The 14,716-nt window shown below is 35.9% G+C and overlaps 1 protein-coding gene across 1 annotated transcript in view; it reads left to right on the top strand.

Annotated features, from left to right (window-relative positions):
• Positions 1 to 4,919, top strand: part of Pkn (serine/threonine-protein kinase N) — a 343,091-nt gene extending 338,172 nt beyond the window's left edge. Inside the window, exon 21 of the mRNA XM_090400359.1 lies at positions 2,739 to 4,919. Within this exon, the coding sequence (XP_090256485.1) occupies positions 2,739 to 2,882 (144 nt within the window). The 3' untranslated portion in view covers positions 2,883 to 4,919. The remainder of the gene's footprint in view (positions 1 to 2,738) is intronic.
• The last annotated feature ends 9,797 nt before the right edge of the window (positions 4,920 to 14,716 follow it).

Raw genomic sequence — 14,716 nt, 5'->3', positions numbered from 1 at the left:
AGCAGCTAAAGAATTGTCAGTACCCTTGACCATTTTGTTTAAATTGAGTCTCGGGTCTGGGTTAGTCCTGATGGGGTGGAAAGAGGGAAAAATAGTCCCACTGCATAAAGGTGGTTCCAAGACTGCTGTTGTAAATTACCGACCGATTAGCATATCAGGAATCATTGTCAAGGTCTTAGAGAAATTAGTCAAGAAAAGAATACAGGATTGGATAGATGAAAATGGGATATTGTATGGGGAACAACATGGTTTTGTGAAGGGTAGATCATGCCTCAGTAACTTGCTCACGTTTTATAACACAGTGACGGCTGAACTGGATAGGGGTAATGGGTTTACGGTAATACTACTGGACCTTGCCAATGATTTTGATAGGATACCACATAGAACCCTAATCAGTAAACTGGAGCAGATGGGGATAGATATAGGGTTGGTGAGATGGATAGGAGGGTGGTTGAAGGAGAGATACCAGAGAGTGGTTTAATCAGGAGTGGAGTCTAAAAGACGGCTTGTGACTAGTGGAGTGCCACAGGGCTCTATTCTCAGACCACTGCTTTTCAATTTGTTCATCAATGATATAGGAAAGGATTTGAGAGGAAGTGTTCACTTGTTTGCTGATGATGCAAAGTTGGGTAGAGCAATTATGAGTACACAGGATGTCAAAATTTTACAGGATGATTTGGATAGTTTGGAGGACTGGGCTAGAAAAAATGGATGTCAATTTAATGTGGCAAAGTGTAAGGTTATGCACTTTGGGGTGAAAAGAATAGCAGCAGTATATCGCATTGGTGGAACCGTACTCCAGGAAATTGATGAGGCCAGGGATTTGGGAGTGTTGGTGGATAGGGAATTAAAGTTTAGGGGGCACATTGCAAAAGTGACTAAAACAGTTCACCAAATCACTTGGCTTCTGAAAAATACTTTAACATGCAGAGACAAACAAGTTGTTGTTCCTCTGTATCGAGCCTTGATAAGACCCCATCTGGACTACTGTGCCCAGTTATGGGCACCAGAGTTTCTTCGTGATGGGGAGGAAGTGGAAAGGATCCAGAGATGAGTGACCAAGATGATAGCAGGTCTGTGGAATGAACCTTATGAGAATAGGTTGAAGATTTGTGAGTTGCAGAAATTGGTCGATAGGCGAAGGAGGGGTGATATGATTGAGACATTCAAATTACTGAAGGGTTTCTATAAGATTGATCCAGAAGATATTTTTGAAAATATGACTAGTGGTGGGAGGACTAGGGGCCATGAATGGAAGCTGAGCAAGAGCATGGTTGACAAGGGTGTTAGAGCTAGGTTTCTTACTTGGAGAGTAGTGAATGAGTGGAATAAGCTTCCAGATTCTGTTATGGGTGCTACGACCGTGAATGTGTTCAAGGCAAGGTATGATAGATACTGTGTGAATGTCGAATAGTTGTTCTTGACATGATGTTAGGGCCTCCCTCGATGAGTCTGTCAACTCCTTGGAGTTGTCCGGAACAACAACAACAACAATAATAATATCGGAGTGGGGATCTCCTGCCGGTGGAAATTGTTTGAGAGCAGTATATATAATCCTGCAGGGCTAGGGGCCTGCCAGCAAAAAATCCTATAGATCAAGGTGGTCTACTAGCAATATTTAGACTTGTAGCGTCCTACTAAATGGGGAAAGGAGTGTCAGTATCTCTCTTGGCCACAGATTGAAATCCTACCTCCCTATAATACCTTAAATCCACCACTGGTCCTAATAGCGGGCGGGGCCTGCCGGCCGTTAGCCTTCTTGCATGTTTCATGCAGAGGGGGAGACAGTAGAAATCAAACTGTGTCAGCGCCAGTGCAATTTGAGATTCCTGAAAAACCTTGTATGCAATCTAATCAGGCTCAGTCTAAAATATGTCTATCTCGTCAAAAGCAGAATCATCTCCTCTGGTGATACTAAGACAAAAGCAATGGATAGGTCATATTTACTTATACAAGTTGCCAAAAGGTGTACCACCTTATTATTAGGTTACTCTGGATTTAGAGAATGATGTTGGAAGTTTATTTTCCACTTGGTTAGATTAGACTGTAATAAATTCAGTTTAATCCTTTATCCAAGTGTATGCAAACAAAGGTTTGCACCTGAAGTATCTTCAGGTCTGAGGCAACTCGTAGTAAAGGTGGTCCATGCTCTTATCACTACTTGTCTCAGTATCTCCCATAATGAAAAGCACATCTCCTTGCAGACATGTATAATGCTATGCATTAAGGGAAGGGCCACTACCCAGACCGGTTTCGACCTTTATTGAGGTCTCGTCAGTGGAAGCCAGACCCAGAAGTGGTGATACTAAGGCAGAAGCAATGGAGAGGTCATATTTACTTATACGAGTTGCCAAAAGGTGTACCACCTTATTATTAGATTACTCTGGATTTAGAGAACGATGTTGGAAGTTTATTTTCCACTTGGTTAGGCTGTAATAAATTTAGTTTAATCCTTTATGCAAGTGTATTTATCAAAGGTTTGCGCCTGAAGTATCTTCAGGATTTATTATAGTTTATTATTTATTAAATTTAAAATTTATTAAATTTATTATAGTCTAACCAAGTGGAAAATAAACTTCCAAAATTCTGTTATTACTTCAGTGTAGCATTAGATTATATATATATATATATATATATATATATATGCAACTTGTATAAGAAGATTAAATTTTTGAATGAAATATACATACATTTAGAATATAATTTGTGTTTTATTAATTTTTTTTTTTAAACTGCAGAAGAACCTAGAAGATGTTAGCAACTTTGATGAGGAGTTTACATCAGAACGACCTGTTCTTACACCACCTAAAGAACCCCGACCTTTAACAGTGGAGGAACAGACCATGTTTTTGGATTTCACATACATGGCTGACTGGTGCTAATACAGCAATTGTTTTAAATTTTTATTTTATGTGCCTTTTGTAGATAGCATGTCATGAACAGGTGCCTTCATTTTGCACTGATAATCCGTCCTTTCATATATCTCATAATGAACAAGACAATAAAGAAAGTCCCAAAACCTCAGGCATATTTTAAAGAAATGAAATAATCTCAGTTGCTACCCATGTAGTGACACTGTGGGACTTTTGTGCTGACTGAACAGACAAAAAATCTAGATGCAGTTCAGAAGAACATAAGATATTAGAAATGCTTTACCTATGTTTCTGGAAATGTGTTAGGTCACAGTGTTAACAGGATCAGAAAAACTTGGAGATTAGCAAAGACATATGGTGTGAGTTGGGATATTTGGTAAGACATAATTCTATATCTGTACATGTTCTATACAGTATTGCTCTGTAATTCCGTTCACTGCTCTAGATCATGTTAAAGTAATTTTTATATGTGCAACTGTATATGCTGTTATAAATGCTAGTATGTAATATTGTAGATTTGTGGTGCTCCTTAATTGTCATAGCATCTAGATCTCAGTCATTTTCGCATGATACTTGTTCCCGTCCTTCACTTTACTGACTTTGTATACATACATGTTTATGTGTTTCTGTATGTGTGTTTAACCTAGTTTTTAAATCTATCTACAAGAAAGAACTGAAAATGTAACTGATTTAAATCACTGCTTTCAGTCAGATAAAATATCCTGTGCCAAATGGAGGAGGGATTTTCAGTAATATTGTTAATCTATACATGCAATAAGAGAACTTTTTCTAGTGGTAACTACATTTTTATAAATGTAAAAGTTGTGTAATTGCAGCTAGATTTTTTTTTTTTCATGTCACAAGCTTAAATTAATATTATACCTTTTCTCTCCCTTCCACATACACAATAAAAAAATTTTAAAAAAATACAAAATTAAACAAAATAAAAAATAATGGATTTTATATTTATTAAAAATAAGGTTTTTTAAGTATAGTATTCCTAATGCAATATTTCATGATTTGTTCTGCATTAAGGCATGAATTAATAGTACTCCTTGATTATTATTAAAGAAGATTTATTTGTCAAAAATCTTAGAATTTTAAGTCAATTCTAAAATAATTTTAGAATTGATGTTTATTAATTTTCCAAAATGGTTTTAAAATGTAGCAGATTCTCAACTCATAATCAGTAATATTATAATTGTTATTTTAACTATAGTAAATAAAACATGAAGCATGACCCATCCCAAAAATTGTAGAATTTGATGTAAGTTCCTAGTATAAACAAGTGACTCATTCATATATACATGAAAGAATCTTTAATATTTTTGTTTTCATATTTGGTATATTCTAACTTTTTAACAGTTGGAATGAAATTTCTACTTAAAAAATAATGCAGACAACTTTATTCCTACAACATCTGCATTTCAGTATGTGTATATGTCTTGCAATATTTTTTCTCAGTTCTGCAGCCAGCAACTTAGTTTATAAAAATGAATTACTTTCTTGCTATTAGATTTTCACATTGTACATAATATTTTAAGTGATTTTTTTTTCCAGCATTCCTTCAAAGTTAATGTTAGGTTTTTATATAGTTAAAGTAAGGTTTTTCTTACTCCTGGTTGATATTCAAATTTGTCTCCTTTTTCAGTCTCAACCAAAATAAAACTCAATTTATGAATTTTTTTTACAGGAAGAAATGCCATTCTGCTCTCTTTCCCTCACAGTTGAGGCTTCTGGTCAAAATTTGCAGATTATCTACTTTTTTTGCCATTAATTTTCTTATTTTTCCTGTTTTCTTTAAAATTACTTTTCTCTTTTTTAGATGTAACAAAATGGGATAAAAAAAAATAGTCGCAATTCTGAGAATAAAGAGAACTATACTTATGAACATTTCAGTTTTAGTATATTATGTGCTTTACTTTTATTGTTTAATCAATCCTTAAATTTTATTAAATTTTTCATTTATTTTTTTCTACTCTCTCTGAAACTGCTTTACTCTAACTCTAGGATAGAGTTAGAGTAAAGTTTTTTTTTTTTTTGGGGGGGGGGGGGGGGGATGATAACCCAAGTGTTTGAAAATTAGCTTAGTTGTTAATGTCAATAAATTACATTCTGTTGTAAAGAAAATGAACAGGACTTATCATATCAAACATCTCAAATCTTACTATTGTTCTTAAAAGTTGATTTTATCTTTCACTTGTTAAGTTATAAAGTAGTTATAACTTTTTGAAAAATGAGTGATGAGGGGAATTCATAAATAAATATATATCCATTGATAAATATTTAATTTGACATAAAATAGCATTCAGTCTTCCTCATAATCTTTGTGATATAAATGTAACAATGATATCCCAATTCGATATCTTGATCTTAATCAACTATAGTTAATAACTACATCTAGTGGTATAATTTAGCTTGTATTTACTGGACATTTATTACAGCTTGCTTAAATATTAATTTATGCATTCAAAAAACACTACTGGATGTACTGTTAATACCTGTTAAGTGACAGTTAAAATAAAATACAAACTAGCTAAATAATCAGCATTGTATTCATTTGCATTGTTATAACCAATGTGATTTTCTAATATCTTTCCAGAAATGAATTCTGCTTTAATTCTGAAATGTATTTTCTAAACGTATGTTAAGAAAACATTGCTTAGTTAACTGCTTATATAATGTTCTTTCACCTGACTTTTAATTTGAACTTACCGAATGCTTGTGGACTGTTTCATTTTCATAGAATAGTATGCAACTATTATTATAAGGGTAAAACAGAATATTGTATATTGTCAAAATTTGAACTATCATTTAATGCAAAGATATGACAGAACATCAGTTGGGTGTATGTCAAGAACTGTGCCAGTCCATTAATTTAAATTGATTGTTTTGGGAAACTTAAAATGTGTTGATGCTTTGAAAACATTTCAAAATAATTCATGTATTCCAATTCAATAAGCAGATAAATTATTTAGTGGGGGGGGGGGGGCATATATGGCTGTAATTACATTACTGGAACTCTTAAAGCTTGGAAATTATGTTGGAAAATTCTGCGTTAGTAAATTATAGAAAATGCTGGCCTAAGTATGACTTTGTTCAGCTTAGAAAAAACATTGGAATAAAAAATATATAGAAAAAAGTGAATATTAAGAATGCAGTTACGGCCAACATTTTTACTCTAGTAAATTCTACTTGTCTAATGAGCTATCGTGCAAGTCAGCTGTATATATTTATAATTCTTGAAAAATTGGTGCTATCATTTTTCTTTATTGTGAACTGCTTTCATGAAGTACAATTAACAGAAACATTGATCTTGGTGCTCAGAACTGTATATTAATATCTGTAGGCAAGCTGTTTTCTTTTTTTGCTTATAATATAATTTAATTTTCTTTTCAGTCAGTTGACAATGTTACTTTAGGAATGGGTAATGATCAACAGAAAGGGAATTTTTGCATTCTTAAAATAAATCAAATTTAATAAAGACCTTACATAAACTTAAGAAATGCTTCAATAAAAATAGATTATGAACTATTTGTTTGAAATTCCTTATTTTGCTCATGTTTCACAAAAAAAAGAGTTCTTGGCATGGGTTTAAATTGATCTGCCACTAAAAAAAAAAAAAAAATCAAGGTTTATACATGTGACATTCTAAAGCATATCTTTTGTTGTACTGCAGTGCAGGACAACATAAATGGTGATTTCCTTATGTATTATCCAACAACACACAGAATATATTTATTGTGGTTGTTTTTTTTCTCTTAATTCTATATAGAAAAAAAATTAAATCTTTACATAGAATTTTAATTTCTTATGAATTCCAGTTTCATGTCTGAAGTTTTAATTTAAAACATCTGTAATATATTTTAGGAATTCATATCTAACTGTTCTATGAACACCTAGAGTATAGAAAGTAATGCAGTACTAAATTTCATAGGTATGAGTTAGCAGGAATATGATTATTCAGGAAAATGGTATTCAGAATTATTTGCAGCTACAGTCTAAATGTTTCTTGGATTGCTGTTGATATAAGTGGATAATTAATGAAATTTTTATTTTATCATTGTACCATGAAGCAAATTTGAAAGCCTGTACATTTTCATTTTATTTAGCTCACCATAAAAGTTAAGATCAGTAATAATTTACCCCTCATCTCCATATATCTTGTTACAGTATAGTGTTGTAATTTAACTTCATGTGATTTATTAAACATTGTCAGTTGTTAATACTACCTGTATGTAAATGCAAATGCATTTCTATTTTGTACTTCAAATTTTTCCGGTATTCTTTTCCTTATAAAGAAGGATGATTGCCTTTAAAGGACATAAACAGATTATGTACAAGATGTGTCAGAGTATAACTGAGGTGATGTAAAAGAAATTTGTATTCGCTCAGAAAGGAGTAAAAAAAATATTTATTAGTAAATCTATTCTTTTTTTTATCACCAAAATACACTAAAATGTAATAAAAGTCCTTTATATGCTGACAAAAGTGAATGAATTAAGAGGTGTGTGTGTTTATTAACCAGTAGCAACAAATCATAAATAATTGTGTTAGTGACTACTCTATAACATGTGAACATTAAGGCAGTGATTTTCAAAACTGTGGGTCATTGTCTAGTAGCTACTTCAGGTCTCCACTAATTACCTGAAGTGGTTATCTCCTTATTGAAATTTCATCACTTGTGGAACTTCATCTTCTACCTAAAGTCATCAACAAATAGCCACGCTCACAATTCAGGATTTGAATTGACAGGCCTGTTGGTGAAAAGCAGGTGTATCATACTTTCAACCTGATCATCTATGAAGAAATAAATTTTTGTTTTAAATAGTATCAGTGAAATTAACAAGGTTATCCTCACCTAGCTAGAAAATATCAATCAAATCACTATTAGAACATTAATTATTGAAGATCTTTAAATATTTTAGCATTTCAAGGTTTGTCAAATGAAGTGGATTAGAGTGTAGAGTCATCAGCAAAACTGTGGATAGGATTTGTGGGCAATAAGTCATTTATGTGCAAGTGGAAAAGAATATAGAGTGGCACCCGTTTTAACATCCTCCTGTCCATATCAGTCATTTTCCTATACTAGTGATGCCAGAATTTACTGATCAAATCGCCAACCGTTGATTTTGGATGCTTCAGTTGAGCAACGATGGCACCTATGGACATTAGCAGCCCACGATGATACTTCTCTCGAAGTCACTGAGTTCACATTGCGTTACCGTACCACCTGTATTGAACTGCTATGATGATGAAATGCTGCTTCCCATTATCTGTACCCCAGTTTTTATATTAAAAAACCTTTGATGTTTGATAACTTCAAATAAGAGGGGTATCCAGACAATTATTGGTATAATGTATACATGCACTTTGTAAAGAATTCAGTAGACACCTCTGGACAAGGTGCATCATGCCATGTAACAAGTCGTGTTTGAAGTCTAAATTGGGGGAATATGATACTTCCAAGTCATTGCAAATGTTCTGGGTGATATAGCTGCAAGAAGGAAACTGACAGTCTGAAAGAGGTGTTGCAGGCCTATCTGTTTAACAAATTGAGCTGTTCCATGTCAACAATCAGTGATACCATATTGAGATGGAAATGCAGGGATTCAACTGCAAGTGCTATCCACAGTGGAAGACACACCACACTCGCATGTGACCATATGGTGATATGAAGGATATGTAAAAACCATGATTCATCAGGTGACATGTCGAATGCAGAATTCCTGGAATCGACTGGAATACAAAACTGCACAAAAACAAGGCTCACGACATGGGTTTCTATAATAGTATCACAATATTCTTGTGATGAGAAGAATTTTTATGGGTTTTTTTCAATTGAAGGTGAGTTAGCTGATCTCATATGGAGGTAGGAGTTTTTCATTCCTCACAGACAAATCAGCCTTGAGGACACATGCAATTTAGATTTTAAAAAAAAATACTGGTTGTGGTTGACTTAGATGATGGATTGAGTTGTAGAGTAGGTGCCCTTCCTCAATGAGTCTTGGGACTTCTTTGAGGCGAGTAATAATAATATGCAAGCCCCTCATTACTGAGCCAACGCATCGTTTTCAGTGGTGCAAAGAGCATGTACAGTGGGATGTCGACTTTGGAACATTGTGTTACAGAGCAACGAATCACACCAACACTCTCCAGAGCAGATAAAAGGGTGTGGATGTAGCAGATGCCCGGTGAATGTCTTACCAGTGTGTGTATAACCCCAACTATGAAATTAGGTGGTTGCTATGTGATGGTACATTCCTATTTTTCCTGGTTTGGCCTCAGATCCCTCTGGGGCCATGAACAGGGAATGGCATTGAGAGGCAATCTGGACAATGCATTGCTTCCTATTTTTGGAGTTTCTACTGAATTGACCATATGGTGCTATGGATGCAAAGTCTCAGCAAGACTGCTGCTGTTATTGCATAACTTCAGGGCATGAAAAAAAACACTACACGGTTGTTTTATCCTGCTGTGTTGATGGGAAAATTGCCACCACTTGATTTTTAAAATCATTTAAGAATTAGTAATGCACTGAATTGTACAGAGGACAATTTGTTGTATGAGCATTCTGATTTAGAAGAGGTTTCAAGTGTCTTCATTTAGCTCTGGGGATGAATTTCTGGGTTTTGATGAAGATTAAAGTTGGTACTCTTTCCTAGTTAGATTAGGTATTTGTTGAAAGTAGACCTACTTATTACTTTATATTTGCAATGCTGTAAATTCATTATAATATTCAGTGATAGTTTTTTCCCTAAAAAAATGTGTACAAAAAAGGGGATGCCTCTTATAGGTCGGTGCGTCTTATGCGCTGGCAAATACGGTAATTATCCACTAGAACACAATCTGATGCGAAAGTTTACATAGTATACCTTAAAGGCACTTCTATACTGCTTTCAATCTAGCATGAAAGTTATTTGCTTTTCTACCATCTACTAAATATAAATTGTTTTCACTATCCTTACCTCGCATTTATCAAGTACCTTGGTCATGACAACTTTGCCATGGGCAGACTGGCCATTCAGCTAAGATCAGAATCGAAGAAAACGATGAGTATCTAGAATCAGGAGGTTCAGACATTGTTTTTCATGCCATCTACACTATGCGTAGAGTTCATTGGGATCAGACAGAATTACACTACAATATATTTAAATACGATCGTCTATACCTGGAAACGTGTGGAACATGCGCCACCATCCTAATTGTAATAACGTAGACTTTACTTTTCAAAACTTGAAGACAGGCATAAAGATGGTGTTAGAATTGGGAACCACGAGTTCGCGCCACTTGTCTCTTCACCATATGCCATTTATTATTAGTGATAGTCTTGCACTAGCTATTTCTGATAGTCTACTGGTGGGGATTGAACCGCCCCCACAGTTGGCAAAAGTTAGATTCGATTAAAATAGCCTCGTGTACGCCCTGCAGAGGAATAAAAGGCTTTAGCGGATTTTTTAACTCAGCTGTTTCCTTGCAACCAGGGCCAACACTACCATTTAGGCAACCTCCTAGGGCGCAAAACTTCAAGCTATGCTTTATTCACACTTTACTAAAATATCAAAATTAAATAGTGATATATATGATTTAGGTAACGATTCTTTTTCCTTACACATCACACTATTTTACTCTTGGTTCTTATTTTGTTCCTTACCTAAATGATTTGAACTTACCATATTTGAAATTCAGTTAAGATAAATATTTTAACATATTAAATTTCGGTATTTTATGACTTTTTTTTTTTTGTAAATGAATTAACAAATCAAAAAAAAAAAAATCAGCTAACACCTTTTTATTCCGTATACGGGGAGTAGGCAAGGCCATTTAGCCCGAGTGGGCAGTTCAATCTCCACTGGTACCAATCAGAGATAGATGGCCCAAGGCTATCACTAATTAAGCAGTACACAGTGAAGAGAGACGGCTCAAATGTGCCGCCATCTCGTGGTCCCTAACACAATATATTTAATGTCTGAAATAATGTGGGTTCTACGGTCGATTTTCTTGAGTTTACGGGACGAAAAACCCGCTTGCCCGTGCCAGAGATCGACTAACTCGGGAACCGGTCCAAAAAAGGTTTAGATCGGTTCCCGAGTCTAAACCTTTAATTTCCTCTAGTCGGCGACTAGACTCGAAACCAAGTCTTCCTTCGTGCGGCCAAGCGCCGTGGTGTACAAACGCTACATCCACTGAGCTACACAGGCTCTATAATTAACAGATTTTTCAAATTAATTAAAAAGAAAATAAAAGCCCTATTAATTTAACCTGAAAGACAATTTTATTTTGTTTAATGTGAATTAGAAACATTTTAGTTTATGCAATAAGGGGCGCAAAATAACCTGGCGCCGACAGTGCTTGCAACTTTAACTGTTCCTGTTTCCTGCTCCGAGGGACTGAGACGTGAAAGTATGACTCGTTTTGTTCGATTCGTTCTTACGTTAATATTGTGAATGTTATAACCAATTCTTTTGCTCTCTCTAAATGATTGCTCAAGTTGCAGTGAGTGAAACATACAGGAATAGTAAATCAACATAGTAAAAGTGTTGTATTGCTGCTTTTAACAGCGATGAAGGTCTTTGTAGAGCAGATTATTATTATTTTCTTTTATTGTGAGCAGACATTCTCAGATTACAACAGAGTTGTAATTTCCTCGAGACGAACCGCTTAATTTGTTGTTAACAAGCCACCTGAACCAAGCAGATACTATAGGTATGCTGAGCATTTTCACTTCCATCAAGGACTAGAAAATTCACTGGTAAGTCCTGATTAAGTTAGTATATTATGGGAGGGTATTGTGTTACGTTCTGCATTGGTTGCCAGAGTAGGGTTTGACGGTTCTAATTTGGTAAGGTAGATCCCACTTCAGTAAATTTTAGTGACATGGATTATCTGATGAAGCTAACTGGAGTGTCTGTTGGATTAATAATTACAGATGAATGTAATAATCATTTCAGGATGTTAGAGTTGAGCACAACCAAAGTATTACCGGTTACAACAGATATATTGGCATTAAATCAGCTGTTGTTGAATGTCGACGGCCTTCGTTAAGGGTGGTTTTTTGGCATGGCCGATCAGAAGCAGATTTAATGTCCGGGATTCCAGTGGGGAACTTGAGGATAAAGTGCCCTTTACAACTCTGCAGAAAACAAGAGCTTCTTTTGTATGGTGTTGCTCCTAATCACTATACTGTGTTAAGTAAAAGGAGATTAGATGTATTTTTTGATGAGTGGTTTTCATTGAAGTGCTTGCTGCAATTGCTTTGAACTGTCTGCTTGCTTTCAGCTTATTGTATCCAAAACTGTGGGAAGAACTTGTGCAGAAGAGACATCAAGTCTGTCTTGATGAGCAGCCACAAATCAACTACCAACTAAATAGCAAGCGGATTTTTCATATATGCATGCATATCTCATCTTCCTTTTCCCTCTTTTACCTTGCCGTAGCGAGGGTTAGTTAATCATTGGACCTCAAATCGTTCACAGGATAAGGTGTATCCCATGTCAGCAGTGTCGAGTTCTCAAGGCCGGTTTGCCTGCTTTGCGGGATGAAAAACCCCAGGTTAAACTGGGGAAAAACCCTACTGTCCATGCCCAAGACCAGCTAACTTAGCCATGGAAGATCCTTCAGCTCCTCACGTCACCGACTGGAATCGAACCAAGGACACTCCTCCAACGTATAGGGTTGCAAAGCGCACAGCCACTAGGCTAATCATGCAGACGAATTGTTTGGGAGGTTTGAGTCGTGGATATTAGTTTCCTTCGCATTCAGTGTTTGTGAACTGTGCAGACGACGTGGCTTAGGAAAGTGAGAGATCACATAGCTCAGTGAAGTGGCGCTTGAAGCCCTGTGCTAGGCCACTTGAAGGTAGTCTTAAGTTCAAGTCTAGCCACCGACTGGAGGAACTTTTTTAAAGCTATCTACGACAGCTCCCGCGTTAATCGATCTTTAGCACAAGCAAGCAGGTTTTTCCTTCCTCCGAAACTCGGGTTTTCTTCCCGTAAACTCAAGAAAATCGGCCGTAGAACCCATACTATTTCAAATATGTTATATTTCAAATATAACAGTAACATATCCTGTTAGGTACCAAGAGATGGCAGCACTTGTTTTCCTGTCTCTTCTTCGGTGGCCACTTAGGAGTGATAGTCATGAGCAGCTCTGATTGGCTACTGTGGGAATTGAACTACCCACTCAGTCATCCCAAGCTAGATAGGATTAAAAGGCCTCTCCTGCTCCCTACATAAGAGAATAAAAGACGTTAACTGAACTGATGCGACTCACACTATCAGGTAATGTTTTAAGAATGGTGTTTTTTTCCTTCGTTTTTTTTTTTGTGAGGCTAGAAGGTTTTAGTTTTTGAGAAAAATCTTTCTCTGAGTCTGGTAAGCAGACCTATTCTTTTCCTTCTACTCATCTAAAGGATTCTTGCAGCTCGACATTCTCATTCCCTTCCTTCTCAGGCTGTTAAGATCCTACATGCTAGGATTCTCCCATTACAAGCGATGGTTAACTTTTGGATGACTTTAACACTAGTTGCGAATTTCGTTTATTCTTCCTCTGTTATTTTTCTAGGCTGTCGTTCTCTTCTACCAATCTAGGGATGTGGGGTTGACTAACGATGAGATTTCACTACTGTAATTAATTCAGAAAATGTAGAATCATGTTTTATTCACAGGTTAGTTATGATTGCCCTTTTTATGTTTATTTCTGTCGTTACATCTTCTGGTATATTAGTGTTGTCAGCTGGTTTCTCGTTCTCGAGAAGCTCAGTGGAAGTGACGCTTCCATCCTCTGCACTTCGTTACCTGAAATCAGACTTAAGTTCAAGTCTAGTCGCCGACTGAGGAACTTTTTCTAAGTCTTTCTTCGACCGATTGCCGAGTTAGTCGATCTCTGGCATGGGCAAGCAGGTTTTTCCTTCCAAGTAGCTCAGGTTTTTTATCCCGTAAACTCAAGAAAATCGACCGTAGTACCCACATTATTTCAGACAGTAACATATCTTGTTATGGTTAGGTACCAAGAGATGGCAGCACTTGTTTGCTAGCATCTTCATCAGTGGCTGCTATAATTAGTGATAGACATGGGCCAGCTATCTCTGATTGGCTACCGGTGGAGATTGAACTGCCTACTCAGTCTCCTTGGGGTATAAAGTACTCGCCTTTATACCCAAAAGGGAATAAAAGGCATTAGCTGATTTATTTATTTATTTTTTTTACTATTAAACTTGTATAATTATGACAACATTTCACAATACAATTCAATGCACACTACAATGTTACAAAATAAAAGTCAAGTCTTACTATCATCTTCTGTTGGTACTAACACTTATCAGCTAATGCCTTTTTATTCCCTTATACGGGAGTAGGCGAGGCCATTTAGCCCTATCTAACTTTTGGAGACTGAGTGGGCAGTTCAATCTCCACTGGTATGCCATCAGAGATAGATGGCCAAGGCTATCGCTAATTAAGTGGTACGCAGTGAAGAGAGACGGCTCAAATGTGCCGCCATCTCGTGGTCCCTAACACAATATATTTAATGTCTGAAATAATGTGGGTTCTACGGTCGATTTTCTTGAGTTTACAGTACGAAAAACCCGAGTTTCTGGGAGGAAAAACTCGCTTGCCTGTGCCAGAGATCGACTAACTCGGGAACCGGTCGAGAAAAAGCTTAGAAAAATTTTCTCTAGTCACCGACTAGACTCGAAACCAAGTCTTCACGCCGTGGTGTACAAACGCCACATCCACTGAGCTACACAGGCTCTTTGGCTATTATTTTATTATGGTTAATAAAAAGTTCTCATATATGCAAGTAGAATATATTTCGAATGGTTTCATAGTTATAAGAAACTGGTT

Source organism: Typopeltis vanoorti, chromosome 1 (genome assembly GCF_054136105.1).
Source record: "Typopeltis vanoorti isolate ZY-2024b chromosome 1, IOZ_Tvanoo_1.0, whole genome shotgun sequence".
Lineage (NCBI taxonomy): Eukaryota > Metazoa > Arthropoda > Arachnida > Uropygi > Thelyphonidae > Typopeltis > Typopeltis vanoorti.
This window is presented reverse-complemented; position numbering and strand designations above follow the sequence as displayed.